The sequence below is a fragment of the Eptatretus burgeri genome, chromosome 6 (genome assembly GCF_056783735.1).
Source record: "Eptatretus burgeri isolate ZD-2024b chromosome 6, Ebu_testis_v1, whole genome shotgun sequence".
Classification (NCBI taxonomy): domain Eukaryota; kingdom Metazoa; phylum Chordata; class Myxini; order Myxiniformes; family Myxinidae; genus Eptatretus; species Eptatretus burgeri.
The window spans coordinates 34,358,256-34,380,755 of NC_140966.1; the positions used below are offsets into that span (position 1 = coordinate 34,358,256).

The window sequence follows — 22,500 nt, forward strand, 5'->3', positions numbered from 1 at the left end:
TTCTGGGCTGCCCTACACCCTCTCATAACGCGGCCCAGCACAGAGCTCCCGTCCTCAAGCGATCCTCCAACCCAAGCCTCCAAGTAGCCGGATTACAGGCGCACGCCACTACGCCCGGTGACACGTACTCACATTCTAATAAAAAATACTTTAAACATATACTCACATTCTAACTGTACGTACTTTATACACATACTCATATTCTAATTGGACATACTTTATAGATGTACGCACATTCAAATTGCACATACTTTATTCTTGAACTCATATTCTAATTTTAGATACTTTTAAGATGGACTTGTATTCTAATTAAACATACTTCAGAGATGTACTCACATTCTAACTGCACATACTTTTACACATACTCACATTATAATTGTACATACTTTATACACATACTCAGATTATGATTGTACAAACATTATACATGTACTCACATTCTGATTGTACATACTTTATACACATACTCACATTCTAATTGTACATACTTTATACACGTACTCACACTGTAATTGAAGATACGTTAAACGCAAACTCACATTGTAATTGTACATACTTTATAAACATACTCACATTCTATCTGTACATACTTTATACACACGCTCACATTCTAATTGCACATACTTTATATACATACTCACGTTCTAATTGTACATACATGATACACGTACTCACATTCTAATTGTACATACTTTATATACATACTCACGTTCTAATTGTACATACATGATACACGTACTCACATTCTAATTGTACATACTTCATAAACATACTCACATTCTAATTGTGCATACTTTTTACACACTCACATTCTAATTGTACATACTTCATAAACATACTCACATTCTAACTGTACATACTTTATACACACTCACATTCAAATTGTACATACTTCATAAACATACTCACATTCTAACTGTACATACTTTATACACACTCACATTCAAATTGTACATACTTAATCTACATACTCACATTCTAATTAAAAATACTTTAAATGCATACTCAAATTCTAATTGTACATACTTTATATACATACTCACATTCTAATTGTACATACTTTATATACATACTCACATTCTAATTGTACATATATGATGCACGTACTCATATTCTAATTGTACATACTTTAAACATGTGCTCACATTCGAACTAAACATACTTTATACATGTACTCACGTTCTAATTGTGCATACTTTATATACATACTCACATTCTAATTGTACATACATGATGCACGTACTCATATTCCGATTGTACATGCTTTATACATGTACTCACATTCGAACTAAACATACTTTACGCAATACTCACATTCTAACTAAACATACTTTATACACGTACTCACGTTTTAATTGTTCATACTTTATACATGTGCTCACATTCCAATTGTACAAACTTTAATAATATTCACATTATAATTGTACATAATTTATACATGTACTCACATTTTAATTGCACATACTTTATCGATGCACTCATATTGTAATTGTAGATACTTTTAGATGTACTTGCATTCAAATTATACATACTTTAGATATGTACTCACATTCTAATTGTACATACTTTTTACACACTCGCATTCTAATTGTACATACTTCATAAACAACTTACATTCTAATTGTACATACTTTATACACACTCACATTCTAATTATACATACTTTAGAGATGTACTCACATTCTAATTGTGCATACTTTTGACACACTCACATTCTAATTGTACATGCTTCATAAACATACTCACATTCTAACTGTACATACTTTATACACACTCACATTCTAATTGTACATACTTCATAAACATACTCACATTCTAATTGTACATACTTTATACACACTCACATTCTAATTGTACATGCATTATACACACTCACATTCTAATTGTACATACTTTATACACACTCACATTCTAATTGTGCATACTTCATAAACATACTCACATTCTAATTGTACATACTTTATACACACTCACATTCTAATTGTACATACTTTATACACACTCACATTCTAATTGTACATACTTTATACACACTCACATTCTAATTATACATACTTTATACACGTACTCACATTCTAATTGTACATGCATTATACACACTCACATTCTAATTGTACATAGTCCATAAACACTCACATTCTAATTGTGCATACTTCATAAACACTCACATTCTAATTGTACATATTTCAAAAACATACTCACATTCTAACTGTACATACTTTATACACACTCACATTCTAATTGTACATACTTAATCTACATACTCACATTCTAATTAAAAATACTTTAAATGCATACTCAAATTCTAATTGTACATACTTTATATACATACTCACATTCTAATTGTACATATATGATGCACGTACTCGTATTCTAATTGTACATACTTTATACACGTACTCACATTCTAATTGTGCATACTTTATATACATACTCACATTCTAATTGTACATACATGATACACATACTCATATTCTAATTGTACATGCTTTATACATGTACTTACATTCAAACTAAACATACTTTACGCAATACTCACATTCTAATCGTACATACTTTATATACATACTCACATTCGAACTAAACATACTTTATACACGTACTCACGTTCTAATTGTTCATACTTTATACACGTGCTCACATTCCAATTTTACATACTTTATATAATACTCACATTATAATTGTAAATAATTTATACATGTACTCACATTTTAATTGCACATACTTTATCGATGTACTCATATTGTAATTGTAGATACTTTTAGATGTACTTGCATTCTAGTTATACATACTTTAGAGATGTACTCACATTCTAATTGTACATACTTTTTACACACTCGCATTCTAATTGGACATACTTCATAAACAACTTACATTCTAATTGTACATACTTTATACACACTCACATTCTAATTATACTGTGACGTCCACGGGACTTGAACAGTCCCGCCAACGTAGAATGAGCCGAAACGATGGAGGCGGTTTATTTTTTTTATAACCCAAAGATGGCGATTTTAATCGCTCTACCGCAAACGGGACGAGGAAGGTGGCATGAGTCGCTTTTCACTGAGTTAATAACGTTTATTTCTATAACCAGAAATAACAAGACTCGGCAAGAGGAGGGATCCGGGGCGATTTGACGGGATGGTGGTGTGGGTTCGGGCGTGGGGAAAGCACAAACAATTCCAATGGATATACAAATCTCAAACCCTCTAAGGCGCCAGGTACACACACACACACACACACACACACACACACACACACACACACACACACACACACACACACACACACACACACACACACACACACACACACACAACGTAGCTGGTCCTGGTGGTCAGGCTGGCCCGTGGTGTATACGCAACAGTCCCTGGATTGGCATCGGACGAGCTGGCGTTGCGCTCGTCAGGGGCAGGAGACACCGTGGTGCTGTCGACCTCCTGGTGTCGGCGCAAGTCCGCTCACAGCCGCCAGGGAGCCAGTTCTGGCGCGAAGTTGCGAGCAGGAGAGGGAGGCAGGTCCGCCCGCCGTTCGACCCCGTACTCTGTGCCAGCAGAACCCCAGAGCCAACGGAGGTGAGGCACGAGGCACAGCAAGGCCATGAGACACGATGAATCCAGGATCGAATCAGCGCAACAAAACAGCACGCTCCCAGCACAACAACCTCCACCAAAACGGTTTTTCTTTCCCGATCTTCTTCCTCCCACCCCTTTTCCCCGAACAGAACCTTTTTATCCTCGAGTCCTCGTCACTTCCAATTGAGCCGTTTTATCGGCCCTCCGCCGTCGCCTTCCGCCAATCGTGATCACGGGCGGAGCCATCCGCAGCACTGTCCTGTGACGTCACGGCAAGCCTCCAGGGAATACGAACAGGGTTTACGCAGACACACTTACCCTATCCCGTCTCCCTATCTAATTACGTGACAATTATCATTTCCCCCTTGAAGAAATGGACATTTACTAGACAACTTATCACCACTGAATTGCTACTTATTACATCGAGATCCTGGTAACCTCGAACAGCATGGCATACCTAATTAAACATCCTAATTACCCTTTGAATGCATACCCCCCCTCAGACGTAACACTGCCCCCTCCTCTGGTACCGCAGCTCCTGCAAGGTATATCACAGGCGCTACCGTACCAGCCTTAACACTTACTGACTCACACCTTATTAACTTAACAAAATAAAGTAGGAAGGGCATTGGGCAGCGAGCCGCAGCTAACTTACCTATCCTGCTTAATGTACTACCCCCTTATGGCCTTATCCTCGCCTAAACAATCATTCATTTTTTTATTTTTATTTTATCACATGAGAGCACCGAGCGAAGTTGCACTCCATCCTCTGGATCATCGCTCTTGTCCAACACTCTTCCAGTGATCTGGGGAGGGGAAACAAAAGGTTCCACAAAAACACAACACTTATACTTTACATTCCTACTCTAAGCCTTAACGACACTATTCATGGGATATTGACACTTGACCGCGTCCCACAGTGGATGCTAATAGACCCAGCGTTACCTGGGGAGCCAATTTTCAAATTTGCTCACCCCAAAATTATGCGGACATCATTCCCTTGCTGCACATGTCAAGTTGTGCGGGATCGAGTGGGACTCACACATCTTCACAACACTCACACCACGGTCATCATCACATTTCTAGGTCATGGTCCCCATTTTAATGATGCAGGCTGAATCCCGTCATGGCCGTGGGGTGGGTTACCACAAGATAATGGGGGCATCTCAGGTGCAACCATGCCCACAGGTAAGCTTCAGTCCAACCCGGACGTTTCTCCGCCCCCGCTCCCTTTGATTCCCACCCCCCTGGTAGCCATCAGCTCTCACCCCCGTACAACACACTGGAAGGTGTCTCACTGGCTCCTCTGGCCTTCCTGGGTCGCCAAGGTCCTACCCGCCTTGGTCGCCCAACCAGACTCTCTCCCAGTTGCCTCCAGACCCTGTCACCGTTAGCCACTAGGGGTGAATCTCCTTGAAGGGGGTCGCAATTCCCGCTCACCGTGAGCTTCAGCAATCCCTGTGGACAAGCACATCATCCCCACCCACAAAACCCACATGACTCCCCCACCCCATCGGCTTTACATGTGACAACTGCATTTCTAACACTTCACCGACCATGACCTTCGCTGTTACCACACCATGTCCAATAAACAATCAATGTGTGCACCATACATTTCACTCCTTAATGTGAAACAACTCACACAGCACTTCTCATCCGATCCACGCACCAGCCATTGGACAGCCACTCGTGCCCGCTTTGTTACCAATTACCCACTGTCCCCATTGTCACTCGAAAACCCAGCAGAACTTACAAACCCATGTCAATTTTCCCGCAATTCACTATTTTCACCAAGGGAGGGCACTTCGCCACAATCTCAACAGCTGAGCATGGCCTTATATGCTCAGCCCGATCAAGTCTCCCCGACCCCCGACAGTGATTTCCGGACTCGACCTATGTAAGGGCACCTCGGATAGACCTGGCGGTTCAGCAGGAGGATTCATCCTCTCCGGGCTTGAAAGTCTATTGGAGGGTCCCTCCATCGCCGGGTACCGGCAATATCGTTGCACATGTCCTCTTCGCCCGCACCGGAAACAACTCCCCATAAAAGGCCCCCGTGGGTATCGGTGTAATGCCTCATCCGGTTCTGGACCCCCTCGGCCATAATCAAATTGCTCTATTGGCTGGGCTGGACCCCGCCACTTTGGCGCACCAACTACCGAATTACCCCTTATCAAACTTGACAGTTTCTGGCAAATTTCCTGAAACATTTGGGTAATGCCAATTTCTCCCAGCCCCCTCCCTGATCCCGAATCTCCGCCTGTCGGATCGTCACCGATGGCCTCTCGGGCACCCGACCCGGCCGACTCCACGAGGCCAGCCTGGCCGCGCACTCGGCCGCTCGGTGCACGGTGGGTGGATCCTGTACCTCCACTAGCACTCGGACCTCAGGGTCAGGAAGAGCAGCTAAAAATTTCTCGAGCGCCAGTCTGTCCCACGCCTCCACTGTAAGGTCCCGATACACGATCCTGACTGATTGGTAAATGTCCTGTGCCAGCTCCTGCACTGTCTCGCCTGGCTTTAATCTGCGGTGCTGGAGCTGGGCCCGCACCAGATCACAGTTAGCTGCAAACCCAAACCGACGGCTCAACGCCTCGCAAATGTGGGAGCTGGTCAACATCCCCTCCGCGATCACGTTTAACACATCTGCGGCTGGTCCCCGCAACGTTGCCACCAAATTCCCTGTACGTTCCCGCTCATTCCACCCGTTTAGTTGGGAAATCCACTCAAATTGCGTCAGAAAAGCTTCAACGCTCCCTGACCCGTCAAAATTTACCAGGGGGATCACTTTTACGGTGGCCCGCTTCCCAGTTTCTCCTTTGTCCGAATCCAGCCTAGGGATCAAACACCCTTGTGGCTGCGTATCCAATTTCGGAGCCCACTGTGGCTAAAGATGTTTTGTGGTGAGGGTCTCATGGGTCAATTTTGCCTCCTGTTCCAAACGTTGAATGGACCGATTCACCTCTTCCCGCAGGATCTTCTGGGCCTGCACAACCTCCTCCAAGGCTCCGTTGCGAGTTTGTAGCTGCTCCTCAACCAACCCGCACACTCTACTTACAAAAGACGGCTCTACCAGGCCTTTATCCAAGACTTCATCTTGGCTCATAATTTTATCTTGTTTGTCCAAACGAGCCTCCAATCCTTTTACCTCCTCCGCCAAATTCATCCCTTGCTTCCTCAGCTCTCCGCATTCTTCTACTTGCAGCTGCATACGAGCATCCACACAGGCACGATGACGTTCCAGGCCTTCATCCACTTTATCGACCCGAATGTTCGTTGCATCAATTTTATCTACCAATTTTTTCCGTATATTTTCCCCCTCCAATCTATCCTCGAATTTACTTTGTATTTCCCTCAATTGAACATCCACACACTCCTGCATCTCAGTTTTCATTTTCTCCATCTTTTCCCCCAATTCATCCCTCATTAAATCAATCTGTGCACCCAACTGTTCCCCCATTACCCCCAATTGATCTGTCATTTCTGCCCTCTGTGTCACGAATTGATTTGCCATTTCTGCCCCCTGTGCCGTCATTTTTGCCATTTGTGCCGTCATTTCTGCCCTCTGTGTCACGAATTGATTTGCCATTTCTGCCCCCTGTTCCGTCATTTTTGCCCCCTGTGCTGTAATTGCACTCATTAAACGTTCCAACATTGTCCAGATCGACATCGCGCCGGTTTCCGGTGCTGCCGGCTCCATTACGGGCGATGAAGCACGGTCCACGCTCGGAATGGTGGAGGTTCCAATCCTACTCCCGTCTCTCCCTTCTTCCCCCGACTCGCTGCCAGACACGTGGCCTTCCTCCTCAAACATCTGCACATCCGCCATAGTGCAGAAGTCCCGTTTTCCGCCAATTAAATTTAATTTGAAAAATCCCGCCAAAATTTTCCCGAGCTTTTCTGTAGTAATTTTATATTCCAATTCGTGGCGAGATTTTAATCCTGGTATATTCTCCCGATACCAAATATAATTTAGAGGGGTTCGAACATCCAACACCCTGACACCAATGTGACGCACGGGACTTGAACAGTCCCGCCAACGTAGAATGAGCCGAAACGATGGAGGCGGTTTATTTGTTTATAACCCAAAGATGGCGGTTTTAATCGCTCTACCGCAAACGGGACGAGGAAGGTGGCACGAATCGCTTTTCACTGAGTTAATAACGTTTATTTCTCTAACCAGAAATAATAAGACTCGGCAAGAGGAGGGATCCGGGGCAATTCGACGGGATGGTGGTGTGGGTTCGGGCGTGGGGAAACCACAAACAATTCCAATGGATATACAAATCTCAAACCCTCTAAGGCGCCAGGTAGACACACACACACACACACACACACACACACACACACACACACACACACACACACACACACACACACACACACACACACACACACAACGTAGCTGGTCCTGGTGGTCAGGCTGGCCCGTGGTGTAGACTCAACAGTCCCTGGACTGGCGTCGGATGAGCTGGCATTGCGCTCGTCAGGGGCAGGAGACACCGTGGTGCTGTCAACCTCCTGGTGTCGGCGCAAGTCCGCTCACAGCCGCCAGGGAGCCAGTTCTGGCGCCAAGTTGCGAGCAGGAGAGGGAGGCAGGTCCGCCCGCCGTTCGACCCCGTACTCCGAGCCAGCAGAACCCCAGAGCCAACCGAGGTGAGGCACGAGGCACAGCAAGGCCACGAGACACGATGAATCCAGGATCGAATCAGCGCAACAAAACAGCACGCTCCCAGCACAACAGCCTCCACCAAAACGGTTTTTCTTTACCGATCTTCTTCCTCCCACCCCTTTTCCCCGAACAGAACCTTTTTATCCTCAAGTCCTCGTCACTTCCAATCGAGCCGTTTTATTGGCCCTCCGCCGTCGCCTTCCGCCAATCGTGATCACGGGCGGAGCCATCCGCAGCACTGTCCTGTGACGTCACGGCAAGCCTCCAGGGAATACGAACAGGGTTTACGCAGACACACTTACCCTATCCCGTCTCCCTATCTAATTACGTGACAATTATCATTTCCCCCTTGAAGAAATGGACATTTACTAGACAACTTATCACCATTGAATTGCTACTTATTACATCAAGATCCTGGTAAACTTGAACAGCATGGCATACCTAATTAAACATCCTAATTACCCTTTGAATGCATACCCCCCCTCAGACGTAACAATACATACTTTAGAGATGTACTCACATTCTAATTGTACATACTTTTTACACACTCACATTCTAATTGTACATACTTCATAAACATACTCACATTCTAACTGTACATACTTTATACACACTCACATTCTAATTGTACATACTTCATAAACATACTCACATTCTAACTGTACATACTTTATACACACTCACATTCTAATTCAAAATACTTTAAATGCATACTCAAATTCTAATTGTACATACTTTATATACATACTCACATTCTAATTGTACATATATGATACACGTACTCATATTCTAATTGTACATACTTTAAACACGTACTCACATTCTAATTGTACATATTTTATATTCATGTACTCACATTCTAATTGTACATACATGATACACATAATTGTATTCTAATTGTACATACTTTAAACACGTACTCACATTCTAATTGTACATACTTTAAACACGTACTCACATTCTAATTGTACATACTTTAAACACGTACTCACATTCTAATTGTACATACTTTATATACATGTACTCACATTATAATTGAACATACTTTATACATATACTCACATTATAATTGCACAAACTTTATACATATACTCACATTATAATTGTTCATATTTTATACACATACTCACATTATAATTGTACATACTTTATTAACATACTCACATTCTAAACAAATAAATAGTGTGTATATAATTAAAAATAAACAGCACTCGAAAACTGTCTTATTTTCATCAAGTTCTTGTGTAAAGATAATGTACAATGTGTCCATGTCAAAAAAATCAGGACACTTGCAAGTGGATCGATTGCCTATTCAGGTGTATCACAAATAATATCGGTTACCTCGGGAAGAAATTACCAACCCTGCAATGCTTGGTGAGTTACCCAAATTCATCATTTCCAATCACCCCACCTTTTGGGGTCTTGAAAGGGAATAACCTGTTCAATAAATCGGCGATGCCTGTTGGAGGTGGGTGAGATGAGATGATGCAGATCACTGAAGTGGGATGAATTGATATCATGTTTTACTACACTCATCAGTGATGCCTATTGTCTCGCATGAAAGCCAAGCAATAAGGGTCCTCCTTGTTATTCGTCAAACTGAGGATGCTAAAGTGATGTGTTAAGATGTAAACATAAAAGGAAGAATTTACAATGAAAGAAGCTATTACCGTGAATATTCCATCGGGTGTGCACAAATTACTCTTCCAAATTCAAGAATTGTGGTTGGCCAATGATTAGAAAACCAAATGATTGGAAAACTCATTCCATTTCCCAAACAGAGAATTCAGTTTGAGTGCTTGCTTCATATGCTTGGATTTTAGAAAGGATTCCATATTCTTAACCATGTGTCAACAAAATCATCAAGCTTAATATCTTACAATTTTAATTGATTCACAGTAAAAATGAGAACGACACTCAATAGAGCGCATACCTCTGCCAGGATGAACAGTTCATGTTTTGTATCCCACTGATAAGCCGGATTTGCATCCGGACCTGAAAAAAAATTGAATTGGCTTGTTCTCGTCACCTACCCAACTCATCGTAATTAATTACAAAATTCTAATATCTTAAAAATTTTTAATATCCAGATCTTGACCAAAATCGAACCAATTTGTCATCGGCACACACCCAATTTGTCCACTTTTTCGTCCAAATCTGTCCATAACTTTTTGAGATATTCTGTTCACAGACAGACAACAAACAATAAAGATGTGGTGCATAGCAGGATACTTATGAAATCCATAAAACAAATTTGACCTCAAAAATAATTGGTGGTTGAATTCAAAGAACAAATGTGAAACTCCCCTTCAAATCTCGTCAATTGGATGAAAATTGACAATTATAAAAATTCGGCCTATGTTGACCTTTAGGCCTATGTTTACCGCAAAAATAATTGGTAGTTGAATTCATTAACCTGATATGCAAATCCGACTCAGATTTCTAGTCAATCCGATAAAAATTGAGGATTTTAGAAATTTGACAAATGTGTTGACCTATATTGACCTTTTGACCTAAAAACGGTAGACTTCTTGCCAATGACAAACTCTACCATGTGGTGAAGTTTCATGAAGATTTGTTAAATATTTGACCTGTAGGTGATAAATATACAGACACAAACAGACAGACAGACAGAGTCATGCATGCAATCACACCAATATACTTGAAAAATCTTCGATTTTCACAAGTATCAAAGAGATAGTGGTAAAAACACAACCTCCTTCGACCTTTGGTTGTGGAAGTAATAAGTCAAGATTCTATATAATATGTTTGTTGGATGGTGCTCCATCATATGCCTGCCGGTCTATAATAGAAACACAAACAAACATTAGAAAAAAATTACTGTGGCTATGTATATTACGGGTCTGCACTGCAGTCAAAATACTGCACTGACAGGTGTTTAAAGATTGGAATACACTACTGTGCCTAGTTTACTGGGTCATGTACATGTATGTGTTACACTCATAGACACTAAAGTAGCATGTCTCGAACTATTAATATAATGCAGGTCACTTGTGCTGCTCAAATACGTTTATAAAACATTCCCAGAACTAATATGAGCTCCATATTAATTGCAGTTATTATAAAATTGTTTGTGTTTTGTTGCCTATATAGGTATGTAAGATATATGTCTCATATATGACTATGTCCTGAACATGAATAGTCTGCATTCCATCTCCATCTAGATTCTAGAGGTTGAACAGCAACTGAGGCAGTATAAACGGATTGAGGCTGGTTTTTCTGCTTTAAGTAGATAAGCTTTGCCCCTAAAAAATGAGATTTTTCCTGAGTTGTAAAAAAAAAGTTATGAAAGCAATCATGTGAGAGTTCATCACTGGACTTTGAGTGGTATGTATATCTCACATTATCATGTTCAAGAAGAGAGTAGTTATGATAGGACCAACTCGGCATCAGTCAAATGGGTATATGACTTGTACAAAATCTCAGATGAATGAATTTCAGGCAAAGCTTGAGGAGAGGGGACAGAAGATAAACCAAGAACCTTTGTGTGGTTTGAAAACAACCAACCTTGAGCATAGACTCTGTGAAGAGAGATGAAAATAATGATCGAGGTTTGGACTGCAGAGCACCAAGTGGTGTCAGGTTGGTTTCAAAATCACCATCCCAGAGTGGAGATCATGTATGTTCCATTTTTCTCTTCATCAAAGCTTAGTACTTCAAGATGAGCACAGCTGTGTCACAAAAATATGTCTGTTGAATCATCTGTAAAGCCCACCTCTGGAGGCCAACAGTCCCTACGAGGTCAGCACAAGAAAACTTGTGGTTGATAGTAAGCACGTCAATGTGTTGATAATGACTGATCACAACCATATCAATAACTAACCTACACCAACTCAAAATGACCTTTTCTTGGTTACATTTTGCAACTTTGTATTTAACACAAGAGATGATGTGAGGTGCACACGAAGGATCATAATTTATTACTTCTTCTCCCTTCTTGCTTCCAATTCATTCCTCCACATTTTGAATGTTCATAATAAGGAGCATTTACAGCCAAAGGATATAACCCATTAATATGATTTCCAGTGATGTCTTGTCATTCATTATCAATTTTCTTTCACGATAACTCCATCTTTTCCTCTTCTGGTTCCTCATGATGACTCCATCTTTGCCTCTTCAGGTTCCTCATGATGACTCCATCTTTGCTTATTTGTGTTCCTCATGATGACTCCATCTTTGCCTATACAGGTTTCTCATGATGACTCCATCTTTGGCTATTCAGGTTTCTCATGATGACTACATCTTTGCATATTTGTGTTCCTCATGATGACTCCATCTTTGCCTATTCAGCTTCCTCATGATGACTCCATCTTTGCATATTGAGTTCCTAATGATGCTCCATCTTTGCCTATACAGGTTCCTCATGATGACTCCATCTTTGCTTATTTGTGTTCCTCATGATGACTCCATCTTTGCCTCTTCAGATTCCTCATGATGACTCCATCTTTGCCTATACAGGTTTCTCATGATGACTCCATCTTTGGCTATTCAGGTTTCTCATGATGACTACATCTTTGCATATTTGTGTTCCTCATGATGACTCCATCTTTGCCTATTCAGGTTCCTCATGATGACTCCATCTTTGCATATTGAGTTCCTAATGATGACTCCATCTTTGCCTATACAGGTTTCTCATGATGACTACATCTTTGCTTATTTGTGTTCCTCATGATGACTCCATCTTTGCCTCTTCAGATTCCTCATGATGACTCCATCTTTGCCTATTTAGGTTCCTCATGATGACTCAATCTTTGCCTATTCAGGTTCCTTATGATGACTCCATCTTTACCTATTCAGATTTCTCATGATGACTCCATCTTTGCCTATTCAGGTTCCTCATGATGACTCCATCTTTGCCTATTCAGGTTCCTCATGATGACTCCATCTTTGCTTATTTGTGTTCCTCATGATGACTCCATCTTTGCATATTGAGTTCCCAATGATGACTCCATCTTTGCCTCTTCTGGTTCCTCATGATGATCCCATCGTTGCCTATTCTGGTTCCTCATGATGATTCCATCTTTGCCGAATCGGGTTCTTCATGATGACTCCATCTTTGCCGATTTGGATTCCTCATTATGACTCCATCTTTGCCTATTCAGGTTCCTCAGGATGACTCCATCTTTGCATATTAGAGTTCCTAATGATGACTCCCTCTTTGCCTATTCAAGTTCCCAAAGTTCCCAATGAGGACTCTATCTTCACCTATTCTTGTTCCTCATGATGACTCCATCTTTGCCTCTTCAGGTTCCTCATGATGACTCCAATGCAGTATTTGGTCTTTCATTTGATATCATTTAATGATAAACCTCACATCCAAGGTTACAAAAATTAAACAATGTTGTACTATTAATGTGACATGCTAAAGAAACTGAAAATGCATTCGAACAACCTGCAATTCAACTCCAACCTGGCAGAAGTGCTTCATTATGGCAGCATGATGCCTCATGAGACTTGGTGACATCAAAGGCCATTATTAAAGTTGTGCAGACATCATTTCTACTTGATAGCACAAACGTGGCACTTTCCTCCAAGAAGCTCCCTATAAAAAGACACTTCTCGAATGGGAGCATAATTTCTTTGCAACAGGCAACATCAAATATATGTCAAGAACATAAAATATAGGCCATAAACCAGAGGTCAGAAGTCTGTATTGGTCAAAAAATCTGTTGCCAGGTCATCAAAAAGTCGACATGCAAACGATCCGCAGAGCTTGTAATACCACGTTTAACAATGCCAAAGCACATGAAGGTCGACCTAAAATTGCACCGATATCACCCAATGTTCGTTCAAGAGTTATCACAGAAAAGGCTTGCAAAAAGACAATGATTTAAACCACAGAGGGGATGCATGTGCAAGGATGCTTCGGACATTTGTCACAATCTCAAAATGCGGAAAAGTGATCTTCAGTGATGAATGTGCCATATACCAAAGCTGTTGAGCATGGAACATCATATTCTGGTCCAAGGAGAACCCACATTTTTATGAAGAAGTGGGACCTCATCCTCCACATTTCATGATATGTGCTGGGATGGAGAGTAAACGACAATTTGGACCGAATTTCTTTGATAATCCAGTTAATCAGCACACTTATCTGGACATGTTGCAAAATTGCTTTGTGCTGCAAATGGAAGACCTTGGTATTATTAAGGACAATGCATGGTTACAGCAGGATGGGGTACCAGCACATTACGCGATCAGTGTTAGGGAATACCATAGTGAGATTTTCGGGGAACGTTGGATTGGTTGTGGGTCACCAGTGCTGCCTGCTCCACTTGACTGGCCACCTTAAAGCCCAGACCTGTCGACATGTGATTATTCCTTTTAGGGTTTCACAAAAGAGATTGTTGCATAGCAGTCCTAGAAAAGCAATGATGACCTCAAACAAGCAGTGACACTTGCATTTAATTGTCTCACCCCACAAATGGTCTGGAAAATGTCCCACAGAAAATGGCACAAAATCATTCTCTGTAATGACAATGATGGAGTACAAGTGCATCAACTGGACACTTAAGGCTTGTGCCATGTGCTTAAAAATGTGTAATGAAGTAAGAGTACTGTAAATGTATGTAGTATCACTTGTAGAACCCTTCACTGTTGTCAGATAACATGATAAAAGGAAATGTCACATTTTCACAATGGGTGACAAGACATTGTGGCCACGATGTAGAATGACATTTGGTAGAGCGCATACCTCTGCCAGGCCGAACAGTTCACGTCTCGTATCCCATTGATCGGCCGGACCTGGATTCGGACATTAACCAAAGTCTAATCCGCTTGTTCTTGTCACTGACCCAACTGATCCACAAAGTTTTGTCATAACTCGTCCACAACTAATTTGAAATATCTTGCTATATTATCGTTTTTGGCCCTATCCTCAATGGTGAAGAATCACTTAGAAAATCCGAGTATCCGGATCTTCACCAAATACAAATAAATTTGTCCTTATCACACACCCAACCTGTCTGCCAAATCCCATTGAATCCGTCCATAACTTTTTGAGATATCCTGCTCACAGACAAATAGACAGACGTGGTGAAAACATCAGTTGTCTCGACCTTCGGTGTCAGAGGGCAGAGGAAATAATATTAGAAATAGAAGTTTAAACATAACTTACTGGATACAAATGCTTCTTTTAACGTTTGTGGTGTGTCCTGGATTATTTGAGATTACCTCGTCCGAAGACCTTTTTGAACGTCCCATTTAACCATCCATGGATGATGCAAAGATCTTGTTTTATGATTTTAAATTCCCTATGATCAACTTATTTTTATTCAATCCATCCCTTGAAAAACAAATCATCCTCTTTCCAAATAATTTCTTAAAGGGTGAATAATTCCTTCTCTTTCTGTCTTCTACTGTCTCCTCTCCAGTCTCCCCCCCCCCCGGCTCTGTTTGCGATATGTCCACCCCCCCCCCCCAATTTCCGCAGGGCACTCAAGGTCCACCAACAACCCCCTTCTGGTAAAACTACCAAAATCACGAATCACTGCTCACCTTCACTCTTTCATTCCTCTTTTTTCCCACCTTTGGAATAAACTCCCTCACTCTGTTCAATCCCATTCTTCCCTCCAGGCCTTCAAAACAGCCGTTCCCCACCACCTCTTATCATCCCCCATCCAAGTCCTCGATCTTTTCTACCCCCGTTAATCCACCCCAAACCCACCTCCTTCAAATTCCCTGCTTTCCTTCCTGAAAGTCCCTGTAGTGTCCATCTTGTATACCCTGTGTTCCCTGCCCCATCCCTCTCCCTTCCACAGATCTTCTAATGTCTCCTCTGTTCTCCACTGTTTTGTCCTTCCCTCTCCCACCCTTTTGTCTCTTGCTCCCCCTTGTTGTACGTTGTGTGTTAGCTCTCGTACGAGCCTCGACAATGTGTACAATATAAACACAAATGGTTTGTCTACAAACTGGGTCAGAAATCATTCTTGGGCTCGAGATAGAAAATCCTCATCTGCTCTGCCTTTCCCCTGCTCATCCCATTATATCCCCAGCAGATTAAAATCCCACATAATCCTGATAGGATGGCTTAGAGATCCACACACTCTCCTCCAAGCTGTTTAGCCTGGGTTTGAATACTGACTCAGGTATAAGCTGTTATCGGGTGTATCACAAACAGGGTGATTCATCAAAGTGTGTGCTGTCCCTCGGATGGACGTTAAATGGGGGCCACGTCTCCTGGCATTAGTTGGTGAATGTTAAAGATCACATTGTTTCCTCCGCAAAGAGTAGGCGAGCCATTGACAGCACCATGGCCAAATTCTAAATCATTGCTTGAAGAAACTGAGCACGTTGCATCAGCGGCCCAGCCACACCCTCAGCCAATGATGATACCTGCAGCTCTCTGCTGCCGATGAATGAATAAGTACTCCACCATGATCACATTTCTTTTGGAATTCTTCCCATAATCTATCTTTCCTGCTCTTCCGTCACACCAAGAACCCAAAGCATCCTACAATTATCCTCCTATTCTTGCAATCTCTATCCTTTATCCACACAGAATCCTCAACATTAATTCCCTCCTGAATGTCATGGCTTTCTCTCAATACAATTCTGTCTTTCACCATGATTGCCATACCTCCTCGCATTCACTCTTTCCTATCACACCTATAAACCCCATATCCTTTAACTCCACCCTCCAGTGGGATTGCTCACTAAACCACGTCTCACTTTCAGAAACTATGTTGTACCCCTCGCCATTCACGCTAGCTTCCAGCTCTTCTATTTTTCCATTCAGGCTCCTGGCATTTGCATGAAACACCTTCAATGTTTTCTCTTCCATCAACCATCCCCTGCTGCCCCAATCATCTAACCACATCTGAGCCTCTATTCTAAAAAAGCCCAATATTTTTCTCAGCAACTGCCTCAAATCATGCCCCCCCCTCTCCCACTCTTCCATTGAGGACTCTGCCACCCCTCTGCTACACTCACTATGACGTTGCAGGGATCCCCACATATTTCACAAACCCAAACCCCTCTCCCCCATACCACCCCTCTAACCACTGGTTTACATCCATCATAAGACTATCGAATTCTACACTGACTCTCATCCTTGGTAGATTCACAGAAAAAAAAAATCACTTCACACCCCAAATCCTTCAAATGTTTCCCCAAAAACTCATACCTCCTCTTCAATGGTTTCAAACATACCGACCAAACATTGTTGCCCCCACGTGCACCACAACCAATGCTTCCGGATCACAACCAGAAAAAAACGTCATCTAACATTTCATCAATATCCCCCACCATCCATTGGGACCATGCTCTGTACAGAGCATCAATGCTACCAAAGCAGTCTCCTGGGCTTTTAGTACTGGTAAGGATCCAGTCCATCCAGCATTTAGTTTTAGTCCATCCAGCAAGCTGGTAGTCATTTGGCCAACCTCAGAAGGATGACAGACAGAGTCAACCCTACCTGGTATTAATTCAACAACCAACCAGGATTTGAACTCAGGACCACAGGATCCTGAGCCCACCACCCTAACCATTAAGCCAACACCAGGCATATCCCCCACCCCTCTGAAACAACACAAAACGTTATTTTTTTCATATCTTTGTGAATAATTTCAATACTCATCCTCCCCCCCCCAAAAAAAAACACAACAAAACAATGTCCCTGACCACTCTAACTCCCATCCCCCACCTGATGCTCACTATCTGCACACTTTCACCACCACCCCCATCATCTGCATGACGATCACCATGCACACTCAAAGCACTCCGATCACTTCCTGCACCTGCAGAACCCCCAACAGTGCCCGAACCAAATGCTACCTCAATGTCATCACCCCTGTTTGAAATCCCCTCACGTGCAGTACCTCTACTCATACAGCCCTCCCTCTAACCTTCAATCACACCCTCACCTGCCCCAATCATACCCAGTATGTTCCCTGCCCCTACTGCACATCTAACACCCTCAGCACACTCTGCACTCCCATCATCATCCACACCCTTCATGCCACTCACACGTGCCCCCCCCCCATGCCACAAACACTCCCACAAACATGTATGTATGTGTACCTGTCATAGACCCACCCAAAAAACATGACTGACTCTTCAACTGATCCCCCACCCTCTGGCAAATAGGGCAAATATGTTTAGGTTTTTCTCAGTTTACCTACCAAAGCTCTTAAACAAGCCACCTCCAAGCATTTACAGCAGGAACGTTCTACCACAGTCACCACCAACCCGAACAACACCCAATACACTGTTTATAACCGCTCATGCATTTGTCCCTGTCTTGCACTCGAGTGACATCTACTTCATCTTGTCACCTTCCTTTTCAGGTTTAGACTCCTTGGTGCCACTATTGGTAGCGAGTTGATAACCATCATGCTCAGTTGACTCAGGTTGGGTTCCTAAGCTAATAAAATCTCACTCCAAAATTCAACCTCACTCCACAAGCAGTAAGTGTTGCATCATACAAAGGAATATTCGTCTCTTTAAAGGCTAATGTAGGTCTGCTTCGGGGAACAAGTTAAACACCAAATGCTATCAACTCGAAAGTTGATACGAGTGCGTCAACTGCCATGGGGGAGTGAAGTGAGAGCTGCACCTCGCTTACCACAGCAGAATTTACTCTTATCAGCTTTTTGGAGATAAAATACATCGTCGCATCATTCACTATGCTCTTCTTAAAAACCAAAATTAAAAGTCTACTGTTCTATCTGCCAGCTGATCTGGAACGGTAAAGATCCCATGGTATTTTTCCCAAACAGTTGGCCTTTGGGATAGCACATTTGCCAAACTCCTTTATGGTTATCAACATTGCAATCAAAATATGGTAGTTGCTCATGATGTAAAGAAAATGTTTTTGTTGTTGGAATCCTTCCATTGTTGAGAATCCATGTTAATACACAACTGGGATTTCATAACAATGTATAAACTAAACGTTGACTGTTTTTGTTTTACACTTACAAAACAACCCTAACAAACTCTTCTTTTTTAATGTCCTCTTCAGCACCGTACAAATTTCCCAAGATAATAATATATAATATTACCTTGTGTAAGTTATAATAACCAAGAGAAACTCATGATGACTTTGAAACTTGTTTAGTATATACATGCATGTCAAAATATTGAACCTGAAAACACTTAAAAGAGAAGTTCAATTCACCTCCACATCAGCAAGATAGTCTTCCTTTTCCTGTTGATTTGTTACAGTTTTTCCATCTGCAGACCAACTTTTTTCTGTTCTTATCAAACTGGAGATGCTTTCTGAAAAACAAAGAGATGTAAAGAATATAATTTCCATATTTTAGTGCAATACTTGCACAAAAATGTATACAACAGTTGTATCAACATTCATCTGCAATGACGAGCATGGGTTGCCATCCCACCCCGTCCAATCTCCACTCCAGCACAGCTTTATCTGGATGGATACCTGTCAAATTTTTTATCTCCAAAACTCAAGATTTCAACCTACTTCCTTAATCTAGCCTGTTGAATTTCCTCCAACTCCATCTAATCGAAAACCATGCCCATCTAACAAAGAAATGCACTATATTCTTTATTACCTCCAACACCAAAGGTTGACACAGGTTACCTTTTCACCCCTGTCTGTCTGTTTGTTTGTCTGTGAGCATCATATTCCAAAAAGTGTGGACATATTCGTATGAAACATGGTGGACAGGTTGGGTGTGTGATCGGAACACATTGATTCTATTTTAGTGAATATCAGGATCCTGATCTGGATATTAAAATGTGATAAGTGATTCTTCACCATTCACTATGTAGAGCATGACATCTCAAAAAAGTTATGAACGGATTCACACAAAACTTGGTGGACAGGTGTGTCAACAGTGAACTGACTCGATGTTGGTGAAGATTCAGATCTGTATTGGGATACGAGAATATTTTTTTTTTTTTTAAAGTGATTCTTCACCATGAAGACGTTGGGCCAAAAACAATACATATATAGCTCTTTCTCACCACTGACTCACCGACTGATATTAAAGATCGGTACCTGCTGGGTGAGGTAGAAAGCTGAAATTTTGTGTGTCGATGGACATCGAAGCTGGTACATCAATCATAATAATCACAGAACCTTTGAGAAGCATCCATAAATGTCAATTTAAAGAAATGAAAAAAATAAAGAAAATAAATAAATGAAAAATTAAATGCAGGTGAGCAACCCAAGACAATGGAGAAGCATGGATTGTATGCTCACACAATGTGTAAGCACACCCCACGAGTATATTGTTGAGGGCCGGGGGTCGGTGGCGAGAATGACCACGAGGTGGGGGAGGTTACGTCGTCTCCCACCAGACTCTCCGGAATTGTAGGCCGTCCCTCTCGGATAAAAACCGTGAGGTGGTGAGTCGCTTAACTGACCGTGGACGTCAATACCTCCACCACGTAGCATAGGGTCTTTTTGTCTAGAACCAATTTACCTAATTAACTACGTGGTGTCGTCTACCAGGGAACCATGCCCTCAGTACGCCTTGCCCAAACCGGACCACTCTACCAACTACCAACTGCCAACTACCTTTCTGATTCAGATGCAGCGAGCGGATCTGCCAAGGTCTAACCGGCGAGAATGAACGGATTTATCGGGTATAAAAACCCGGCTAAAACTCAGATCCGAACCATGCTGGACCAATGAAAGAAAGGATGGAAACGAACTGGGAACATTTCTACAGTAATTTATTTACAATAAAGAAGCCACCAAGTAAGACTTATCACGGAATGTACAAGCAAGAATTTACAATGTTCAAAAACACTTATACAGTTTCTACTTACAAGACGAGCCCACACACTCAGACTCACACTCAGATGATTTATTAAAAGACCCCCACAGCCAGAGAGGGAGAGACGAGTTGGGGGTTGCAGTTCGCTTGGGTACCTGCACGTTGAAGGGAGGGGTGCTTCGCGGTGCGGCACCTGCTAATGGTCGTGTGACTTGGCCCAGAGTCACACGCATGGGGCTCATGCCCGTGGAGGAACCCGAGCGGAGCAGTTGGAGTCCCAGGGCAGAGATCAGGGTCACGGACGGGACCCAGGAAAACTCCAACGAATGCCAGCCAGATGTAGAACTCCACTCGAACGCCCCAGATTCTGGCTCAAACCGCACGATGCACACCAACCAACTCAACTCCTGCAAAAAACTTTCACTCTGAGGATCGGGTCGTATTTTTATGGACCTTCCCGAATGGGGCGGGAGCTCGGTGAAACAGACGTCACCGTCCGTCCCGATTGGACAGGGTCTTCATGGGGTCCATACTTTCTGGGCGGGGCCTCAACCAAACCAGGAGGCCTGCCCCCCCCCCTCCATGCGTGTGGACTCATCAAGGGGAAGATCCAGTGTTGAAAAGAAGCCTGGTGTTGGATTAGTGGTTGGGGTGGCAGCTTGGGAGCCTCAGGTCCTGAGTTCAAGCCCCGTTGGCCACTGAATTAATACACCAGGAGGTTGACTCAGCCTGTCATCCTTCTAAGGTCGGCAAAATGAGTACCAGTGTACTGGTAAGGGGGACACTGCATCAGCGGCATAGCCGCATCCCAACCAATGATGCAACCAGCAGCCACAGGCTGCACTCGATAGAGAGAGAACGTTGAAAAGGAACATTTGTAGAAGCGCAAAGGAACGACGGACTGGACGTTTTTGCCCCATATGCTGTGGCCAGCAAGGCGAGGGTTGCAAGCGCTGGAAGGTACCGTGGTTGGTTGTTGGATGAACTGTTGGATAATCGATGGAGGGTTCGTTAGATGGTTTGTTGGATGGTCGTTAGATGTAATAACCTACCTAAAACGACATCGCAACGCACACGTTTGATTCTCCCACTAGACCAGTGTTTCTCAAGGTGGGGTGCATGCCCCACTGGTGGGTGTGGCAATATTTTGGTGGGGCATGAGGATTCAGAATTAATGAATCAATATATGATCGCTTTCATAGCTCTGCCTTTTGAATACATATGTAGTATATACTGTAGTGTCTCCAATCATGGTGGGGCGTACGATTTTTAGATCCTCGTGGAGGATCTCTAAGTCTTACTCACGTTGTTGTTCTTGTGGACTTTTTTGTTTCACAGCCTCCAGTTTTCATCGAAACTTCCTGAAACTTGGCATATATATGTAGAAATACCCTGTGCAGATAGTAACCATCTCCGAGTTTGAAAATTCCTCCTACAAAAAAAGTTATGACGTCAAAATGCCTCCGCTAATGGAATCGCCTAAAAAATTATCTCCGAAACGAGGCAAGCTTTTTGAATTCTGTTTGTGGGAATCGAACAG

The 22,500-nt window shown here is 42.5% G+C and overlaps 1 protein-coding gene across 2 annotated transcripts in view; it reads right to left on the reverse strand.

Moving 5' to 3' along the window:
* LOC147024528 (uncharacterized) overlaps positions 1-22,500 on the reverse strand; it is a 101,543-nt gene that overhangs the window by 46,310 nt on the left and 32,733 nt on the right. For both annotated transcript variants that reach the window (XM_085884536.1, XM_085884535.1), the window contains one exon: positions 19,388-19,488. Coding sequence is in view for 1 of the 2 variants with exons in the window: in XM_085884535.1 (XP_085740661.1) it covers positions 19,388-19,488 (101 nt within the window). In the remaining variant the exon portion in view is untranslated. The remainder of the gene's footprint in view (positions 1-19,387; positions 19,489-22,500) is intronic.